This window comes from Procambarus clarkii, chromosome 17, assembly GCF_040958095.1.
Source record: "Procambarus clarkii isolate CNS0578487 chromosome 17, FALCON_Pclarkii_2.0, whole genome shotgun sequence".
Taxonomy (NCBI): domain Eukaryota; kingdom Metazoa; phylum Arthropoda; class Malacostraca; order Decapoda; family Cambaridae; genus Procambarus; species Procambarus clarkii.
This window is the reverse complement of record NC_091166.1, coordinates 48,226,156-48,235,488: the sequence shown is the minus strand read 5'-3', so window position 1 is coordinate 48,235,488 and position 9,333 is coordinate 48,226,156. Positions and strand designations below refer to the sequence as shown.

At 48.8% G+C, this 9,333-nt stretch overlaps 2 protein-coding genes across 4 annotated transcripts in view; one reads left to right on the top strand and one right to left on the bottom strand.

Moving 5' to 3' along the window:
- The window catches only part of LOC123752815 (serine protease inhibitor dipetalogastin), a 180,280-nt gene that overhangs the window by 149,300 nt on the left and 21,647 nt on the right, over nt 1-9,333 (top strand). The gene's annotated exons all lie outside the window — the stretch shown is intronic.
- On the bottom strand, nt 1,791-8,014 carry LOC138365547 (uncharacterized). The gene is made up of 3 exons (XM_069325978.1): nt 6,860-8,014; nt 5,925-6,051; nt 1,791-5,319 (listed from the first exon to the last, which is right to left on the bottom strand). The coding sequence occupies exons 1-3, from the start codon at nt 6,940-6,942 to the stop codon at nt 3,526-3,528; spliced, it is 2,004 nt and encodes a 667-aa protein (XP_069182079.1). The 5' UTR covers nt 6,943-8,014; the 3' UTR covers nt 1,791-3,525.

Below are 9,333 nucleotides of genomic sequence, written 5' to 3'. Positions count from 1 at the left end.
CCTCGCCACTAGAGATCAGATGCAACACAAAATATTTAGGTATTATCGCCCTTAGTTACTCTTGTGTGGTGGGGAGAGGGGGGGAGACTACTGTAGCCTCGTATGTGGTTGTTTGTCGCTGTTGCTGCATGGGAGTTACTGTGGGGGGGGGGTGGAACCCCCCCCAGTCCGTTACTGTGGGTGGTCCCCTCCACCCTTCGAGTCCGTTGCTGAGAAGGTAACAGGTGGACTGTTATTATCTCCTTGACTCGTGAAGGTACCTAGCCCATCCTAGCAGCGGGCACCTAGCCCACAGCTCGCTGACAGAGGACGAGTCATCATATATTCCGTTGCGACGCCAGAGAAAATGACACTGGAGTGATTAATGCTAATGTTATGGAGGTTGTGAGTGTGGCCGGCGCCGGGCGCCCCGGGGACAGGTCACCAGCAGCAGCACTTCCTCGACATGTTGCAGCGGCGGTGTGATGGCTCCGTGGCTCCTGGGAGGCCGCTAACACCTAGCCACAGAGGCGGGTGGGTGTGGCGCGCCTGCCTGGCCACTTTATTAGTTGGTTGAGAGGTTTCCAATTACTGTCTTCGGGAACAATGGCCCACTTGCAACCACATGTGCGTGTGTGTGTGCGCGCGTCTTTATCAAATAAGCGCACATAGAGGTGCTAGAGAGGGGGGGGATGGCGGGCCCCCCGGGGGTGAAGAGGAGCCACCAGGCTGCAGACGATGCCCCGGCCGCACTCACAGATATATGACTCCACCACAGCCATAACCAGGCCATTGGACCTCGACTTATAGATCATCACCAGATTATCCGCCTTGATGATTTGGTCGATGACCTCCGAACTTGGTGAGAAGGGTGGCAACTTTGTGGTGAGTGGGGGGGGGGGGGGAGGCTGCAGGAGGCGGGGGTGGAGGAGGGGGGCGGGGGTGGGAGCGCCGCGACACTGGAGGTCACATCCCCAGGACAAGAGCCGGAGCCAACAGCGAGGAGTCGTAACCTCGCAGTTTCCTGTTGACGAATTAGCAAGAGTGTGAGTCACATTATTATTGTTCAGAGCTTCTGCTTATTTCACGTAAGGTTAGTTAATCTTATGTCTGAAGCGATCAGAAAAGTACTCCAATAATTTCCTTCTAGTGCCCACACACACACACACACACACATATATAATAGGCATCCATCAGTATCAGAAGACTATGGAGTTGCGCTCTGGTTATCAGTCGGAGTGGCCTCTCCAGGGCTCAAAGCCAGGGTAGGTTGATACGAGGAAGCAGCTGTCACCCAAGCAGCAGATCCCCTCCCCCCCTCTCCACGGCGCCGAAAGTCTCCAATGAAAAGGCACACGTAAATACGATTACTCCCAGCGCCGTTGCAGGAACTGTCAGAACAAGGTTGAAGGCAACAACGAAATGCCTAAGGGCTCCAGCTCCGGAGGTTACCTCGAAATTGGTAAAAGAAGCCACAGAGACAACAAACCCGGAGACCGCCGTGGTCGGGGCCGGAGAAGAGCCACCCCAGCAAGGGCAAGAACAACCCCAGCCTCGTGAGCAGCCTAGCGCGTTCTACGGAAGGGACGGAGATACGCCGGTCCGAGCTCGGTTCAGGACAGCTGGCCCGGCAGAACGGATGTCCCCGACCTTCACCTCGCCCAGTCCTGCGCCCAGCAGAGCTTGAGCCGCACGAGCCCCAGGAGGTGGACGTCCCAGCCCTTCACCTACGGTTCCTGACAGAGATCGCCACAGCCCCCTTTCACTCGAGACCGGCTTCCTTCAAGACCAAGCAGAAGGAAAAGTAATAATTATTAATTAATTATACTTTTATTATGATAATTATAATAATAATTGTTGTAATAACACACATATATATATATATATTACACATAAATACAAATTTATAAGGTGTATTTATAGGGGCCCTGACGGCTGAGTGGACACACCTCTGGGGTCGTAGTCCTAAGGGGCCCGGGTTCAATCCCCGGCGAAGGCGGAATTCCCAGAGGAATTACTGGCCCACGTCCATGTCATATAATTTATATGACATGGAGGTGGATCAGTAATTCTCTTGGGCTTCAGTAATAGTCAGGGAAAAGTTGAAAATATTCAGTCTTTCAGCAGAATGCTGCTTCTGAAAACTTTTCTTATTTAAGACTGCTCATAGCCTTCGGCCTCACACGCCTGGGGTCCACGGTTCAAGACCCATCTATTTTATATATAATAATATAATATAATTATAAGCGTGGATTCACCTCAACCCCATCATGCCCAATCTTGGAATGAGTAGTCCTGAAATAATTAACCCATAGTGGGAAAGTCTTCTGCTCTCTCATTTCTATTAGTCTGGCTAGAGTAATACTCAAGAATGGACTTGAGAATGGTCCAGGACGGACCGAAACGTCGTCGTCCCTTCACTTTCTAGTGCGTGATCTGGTCAACACATTTCAGCCACGTTATTGTAACTCATCGCCTACTCTGGCTAATTAGTTGTCCGGAGTGAATTACCGGAAGCCGTTACAATATGAGTACACAATGTTGGCACATATGGTACAAAATATAGGCACTAATATTGGCATATATATGGGAACAGAATATAGACATAAAATATAGGTACACAATATTAAAAAATAATGTAGGTATATATAATATGGGTACATATTAGTCCCGGTATTACGGGCTCACCATAGCCCGTGCTACTTGGAACTTTTTGTTCCGAGTAGCTGAATCTAAAACAACAATAACAAATAATAGTACATTCCTGGTAGTACAGTCGGGTTTCTTTTCGACTCGCAATCGTCAATTGTGTTCGAATCCTGGGGAGGACAGAAATCGTTGGGTACTTTGCTTAATGAACCTGCTCACGTTTCTGGAAAGGGCAACTCACCCCCATGAAGTTTCCACTAGATGTAGCGTACATGAACGTCTGTGAAGCCTTTAAGGTATTACACAAAATTCTGGCACATAAACTACAAGCACATTGAATAAACGGCAAAACACCAGAATGAATCATATGGTTAAAACTAAGCGGAGGTCGCCCTCAATGGGAAAGAAGCAGACTGGAAAAAAATGTGCTAAGTGGAGCACCGCAAGATTCCATTTTAGGACCACTCATTATTGTACTCATACATCAACTACATAGGTACCAAATCACAAATCAATTCCACTTAGACTTGCTCAGCTTAGGTTTCCTCGTCTTAAGGGGTAGGTGTTATGCCTGAGGCGTCCGCATCCAAGATTTTAGTGTTAGTGCACCCGATCTCCTGTGTTGTCAATATTGCTCAGATGTGCTGGTCTCTGAGATGTATTATTCAACTGTGGTGCTGAACGGTATCACAGAATTATCTCAAGATGTATGACAGTCGGTTCACAAGGACATATTGACCTATGAGTATGTTGCGCTGCATGGTTCCTTAGGAATGTATCAAAATATCTAACACTGAATTTGCAGCTACAAGATAGTCTACTGGGAGTATACTCATAATCTCCTTAATCATGCTCCAACACCTGGAACCCAAAACCCCTCTGGTGATACTGGTGTGTTTAGGGTTCTTCTATAGTTTCATAGATGTCTTCGTCGTCGTCAGCGCTGAAGGTGCTACCGGAGGGCTTTGTGTCTGAGGGCGGCGGTTTACTGGGCAGCTGAGGTTTAGGGGGTGGCCATTGACGCCCGCCCACCTCCTTGGGACCAGAGGACGCGGGAAGATTGGAATTTGGGCTGTTGCTCCGCACCGACTGTGAGGGCTTCAAGGCTGAGTGCAAGAATGATGGTTTGTTGGACGGTACGGGCGGTCGAGACATCTGTTGACTCTCTTCCACCTCGTCGTATGGGTCCTGATCGTCTTCGATTGTTTCAAGTTGTCGCGGCAAGGTGTTGGGCTCGTCTGAGAACGATGAGGAAGTGTGGATGGCAGAGTCTCTTCTTACAGGCGGTGGTGGCGGGACGCGGGCGGGAGCCGGAGGGTTCCTGGACATATTAGGACCATTGGAGGGCGAGGTGACTGGAGGTGGATAAGTTTTGGGTGGAGGTGGATAAGCTGTGGCTGAAGGTGGGTTGGTTTTAGGTGGAGGTGGATAATCTGTGGGTGGTGGTGGATAAGTTGTGGGTGGTGGCGGATAATCTGTGGGTGGTGGCGGATAATCTGTGGGTGGTGGCGGATAAGCTGTTGGAGGTGCCGGATAAGCTGTGGTTGAAGGTGTACCAGAACTAGGTACAGATGGTGGTGGCTTGTTTGTGGGTGGAGGGGAGTAAGAATTGTTAAGTACATTGTTCTTAGAATTATCGTTGTTCTCGTTATTGCCAACATCTGTGTAACATTCGTCATCATCAATACCAATTTTCTCCTGATGGGCTGCGGGGCGCTGAGACTGTGTGATGGTGGGCCCCTGTGAAGTCTTCGGCGACGCTCCTGATGGACTGTCTGTTTTCAACAACTCCATGCCATCCTGATCGTTTTGTCTGAGACTCCTTTTGCGATTTAATAAGACGGAAAATGAAACACAACCAATCAGAATACCAATAACTAGACCAGTACCGATTCCAGCCACGATCCATACAACTATTGGCAAAGGGCTAATGAAAAGAGCAAAGAGACGTAGACCACCGCCAGCATCTTTTATTGTGAAGGAAACATTGAGGTTGTTCCCTATTGTTACTCTGTGGAACTCAACAGTACCACTTTCTACGACGACGCTGTCAACTTCAGCATTGGCTATGTGGCAGTCCTCCACCCTCAGTGTGGCTCCACCTTGCAGGATGATAGCCCTCGCTGGCAGGCTGTGGATAGTCACCTGCTGCAAAGTTAGTGCTCCATTACTCACCACCAAACCCTCGCTCTCCACCTTATCCACAGTTACGTTCACGATTTCTGAATTTTCTGCACTCGAATTGTAATTCAAATGTTTTAGGTTGCCGATATAACTGGTGTCAATCTTGAATGTGAAGTTTCCGTCCAGTATGACTCGCCTTAAGATTTTGACAGTGGAGTCGTTAATCTCACAGAGAGCGTCAGTTGCTCTCACGCTCAGGTCAGCCACAGTCGAACTATATATGTCGAACTGTTCAACCGGGTCTCTCTTGATAAGGTCCACTTCGGAGTTGTTGATCCTCAGCAAGGATGCCACGCTGGTGATGGCAGTCGCTGAGGAATTAGTAAGATGCAAGTGTACCACACAGCTCTCATCCCCCACTCTTGCTGCTGTCTTAACGTTTTTTGAGTCTATGATTTTGACACGTTTATCCTTGCCCGGGCATTGTTCTTCGATGTTAAGAGACTTGGCACCAATGACGACCATCTCATCTATGTCCTCCCATGTGGCCGTGGGCAACTCAGAGCTCTGCGGAGCAACGGGAGAGAAATATTAGCTCAATTAGGATGTTGTAAATGAGACAAGTTGCTCTCCCACTACCCAGAGATGCCTCGGAGCACAGCAATCAAGGAGTCGCCAGCACCTGTAAATAAGACTTGTATTTAGCATTTATCAACGTCACAGGGCAACCTTGGTCAGAGGGATTACTTACTATTATGTAAGAGATAAATGGAAAATAAATGATATAAACATATACTGTTGAGATAATGAATAGAAGCTCTTGTGTTTGTTAAATTCAAAGATATAACACTTGCCAATATTTTTTTTGAGCCATTAAATTGTTTTTGGTATTGTCGGGAACAGGAAACCTGTTAGGGTAATCGAGGTCCAACTAGGCCTACTATTGTTGACTAACTCCCGGGTACCTATTGTCTCCTAGGTGAACAGGTGCATCAGGCGTCAGTATATGTGCCCGAACGCCTCGTACCTCCCAGGAATCGAACCCGGGGTCATCACGCACATATGGGAGGCAAAGTTGTATTAAGTAACATTAACAAACTGACGCTTTATTTTTTGTTAATATTTGCTGTTGTTACTGGTGTGTGGCGTCGCCGTCAGGTGGTGTTTCTCACCTCGCTTCTGCCAGTAACGTTGCAGGTCAGGATCCTGGAGGTTAAGTTGCACAGGAAGGAGCCCTGCAGGAGATGGTCCGGGTGGGTCGTGCACCCACCAAGAGCCGCCATCGCGGTTATCACTGTCCTGTAGAGAACACCACCATGTTAGTCCTAGACGGAGGGGGGGGGGGGATTGGCGAGGGTAGTGCTGTATCGGGTGATACTGTATGAGGTAGTGCTTAAAAGGGCGTTGCTGAAGGAGGTGTTGCTTTAGTGAGTAGGAGAGAGAGAGGCCCTTTTCCTAAACTAGCCCTTCAACCCTTAGCTTTCATAAAACAGCCGCAGACACTCATACGGTCGTGACAGCAAGCAAAATATGGAAATGCGAGCATGCTCGCGCTTGGCCAAGTATCCTATCTCCCAAGAGCTCCTAACTGTTGGTTTCTGAAGTGTGACCCACGTGGTAAACACTCAGGCCTGTCTGCAGGTCGGCGTTCAATCCCCGAGCGTCCAAGTGGTTAGGCACCATTCCTTTCCCCCCCCCCCTGTCCCATCCCAAATCCTTATCCTGATCCCTTCCTAGTGCTATATAGTCTTAATGGCTTGGCACTTTACCCCGATAGTTCCATTCCATTCTAGACACATGAACAAATTGTTATACAACATTGTGCATGATTGTTCTCCAAAATCAGTTAATTTTCAGAAAAATGTTTAACTACGTAACTGGGTTGTTTTATAATAGGTTGAGGCTGTGTAACTTGGGCAAACACTGTGGCAGGTTGTAGTCTGGTCGCTAAAACGTGGCGTGAAGGTTGTGTAACAGGAGTGGGTATGTAATTTTTAAAGTCTCTCTCTCACACACACACACACACACACACACACACACACACACACACACACACACACACACACACACACACACACACACACACACACGCACACGCACGCCTTACCATGCTATGATTGTGTCCCTTATTCGGCGTGAGACAGCGACATGACCAAAGGACTTTCTCCTTAGGGTATAAGTGCCCCACATCCCGCCCTCGAGAGTGACGCCCTCCTTCAAGACTGTCTAGAGGAGACGGTTGACCTCTCAGTCGCCTGATGATGCCAGACCTCATCCACCTTCCAGGTGTAGGTCGAGCTCCCTGTCTTGGTTAACGAGGAGGAGGTCGAGGCTATCTCTTCAAGTAGAGGGTGACGTAATAAGGTCCTCCTTCAGGTGGCAGATGAAGGAAGAGATCCTCGACAGGGTGGCGCTCGTCTATACAGTGCAGGATGAAGGTTCAGATCTTGAATGTAATCACTTTCTTTCGGTGAGAGGAAGTGAATCTCAAGCTTTAGCGCGGCTTCCGTGCATCTCCTGGTGGCACTGGCACTCTCCTCCTCCTGGTGGCACTGGCACTCTCCTCCTCCTGGTGGCACTGGCACTCTCCTCCTCCTGGTGGCACTATAACACTGGCACGCTTCTTCTGGTGGCACTATGATACTAGCACTTTCTTCCTCCCGGTGGAGGAAGGAAACTCCGGCGACCACTTCTATCACTGGTACTCTCCTCCTGGTGGCACTGGTATTGACACTCTTCTCCTCGTCTTAACACTCTGGCACTCTCCTCCTCCTGTTGGCATTCTGTCACTGGCATTACCCTCGCACAGCTTCCTGTCCTGTATCAAATTATCACAGTTTTCCTGACTGTAGATTACCTAGTCTTGAAGATGGTTACGTCACTCTCCTACAACATTGTTAGCACTAATATGTCAGCTGTTGCACCGGCTGTTGCACCGTCTGTGTTGCACCAGCTGGAAGACTATCGACGCCCAAGATACCCCAGACGATAAAGATTCAGGTGTCCTGGGAACTCTGTATAGTCTAACACAGTCGCAGCCTGAGGGCAGAATCGCGATAATCTGTGCTGAAGTCAAGCTCAGTCTTTTTCAGTCTTAAATTAAAGGGCATAAGCACAAAAAGGTCTTTTAGTGACCTCCGGCGAAGCAGGATCCCGACTCCCACCACACCCTGAGGGCACACCAGGAGCCCACCACACCCTGAGGGCACACCAGGAGCCCACCACACCCTGAGGGCACACCAGGAGCCCACCACACCCTGAGGGCACACCAGGAGCCCACCACACCCTGAGGGCACACCAGGAGCCCACCACACCCTGAGGGCACACCAGGAGCCCACCACACCCTGAGGGCACACCAGGAGCTCACCACACCCTGAGGGCACACCAGGAGCTCACCACACCCTGAGGGCACACCAGGAGCCCACCACACCCTGAGGGCACACCAGGAGCCCACCACACCCTGAGGGCACACCAGGAGTTCAAGCCGCCACCGGACACCTTCTCCCCGGCAGAAGATCCAACCAGGAAACGGAAAAAAGTCTTGTCAACTACCCTGTGATCCTAAATGGCCTGGCAAGTGAGCCAGGCCATTTATATATTAGAATTTGGTGCATAGTTAGGGTAATAACGGGGCTGAAAATTAAACCCCCATATTTCACATATCTATAAAGAAAGGAAGTGACGTATTGGTCAGCACTGGGCTGTTATCAAGCCGTCATATCCTTTCTTTTCAGACGTGTGAGAGGTTGGGGGTCTAAGGTTCTGTATAATTAAATGTTTAGGCAAAATTTAACTGAAAGATTAAATTCAATGAAGGATTAAAAACAAATTTTCTCCCTTTTTCTCTTCTTTTAAGTGACGAAGAAAAATGAGGAACGTGGAGCTTGGTCTCCAGTGTGAAACAGAGAAAGAGGCGGTGTAACGAGAGGATTTACTGCAGATAAACAATCAGTTTTCTTATCTTGACTGAATATAGACGAAGACATGTAACAGTACTGTCACAAGGGTCGGGGGTAGTGTATAAATGCACCCCCCCCTCCCCCGAGAAACCTATTTTCTTACAAATTGCGTCTGAATTTGGCCGTTTGGCCGAAAATGGACGTACAGTAATTTGAAAAAGATACATAATTGAAAATCAATTTTAAATTAAGAAAGTGACGTGTGTGGAGAGTTAGTGTCATAATTTCTGTTTGTCCTGCACACACACCCCCCCCCCCCTCCCCCCCCCTCCCTTCCCCCATCCAGTGGGCAGCGGTGGATAGGTTACAATCACTCAGTTATTACCTACAGTTTGCAAACTGGGGATATTTGGCTAAATTTTCTGGTAGCAGATCATTTTGAATGAAATATTTACACATCTTTGGAACATTTGTTATAAAATAGTCTCTGAATGCACATATCTTTTCGCACTCCATCACTTACAAGTATCTCTGGGAATTTTCATTATCTGCTGATGTAGACATGACCAAATGTAAACTGTGTGAACTAAATTTTTCGCACACCCTCCGTCACTATCTACGGAGGGTGACAGCCGGTGTGAAAGACCACCCCGCTTGACTGAGCCGTCTCGTACTGTACCTC

Bases quoted from the DNA above. Each gene is read 5' to 3' on its own strand.
- LOC138365547 (XM_069325978.1), bottom strand. From the start codon at position 6,942: ATGTGGGGCACTTATACCCTAAGGAGAAAGTCCTTTGGTCATGTCGCT. The intron at 6,052-6,859 runs GTAAGGCGTGCG...TGTTCTCTACAG, and splicing joins AGGGACACAATCATAGCATG to GACAGTGATAACCGCGATGG. The intron at 5,320-5,924 runs GTGAGAAACACC...GTTGCTCCGCAG, and splicing joins ACGTTACTGGCAGAAGCGAG to AGCTCTGAGTTGCCCACGGC.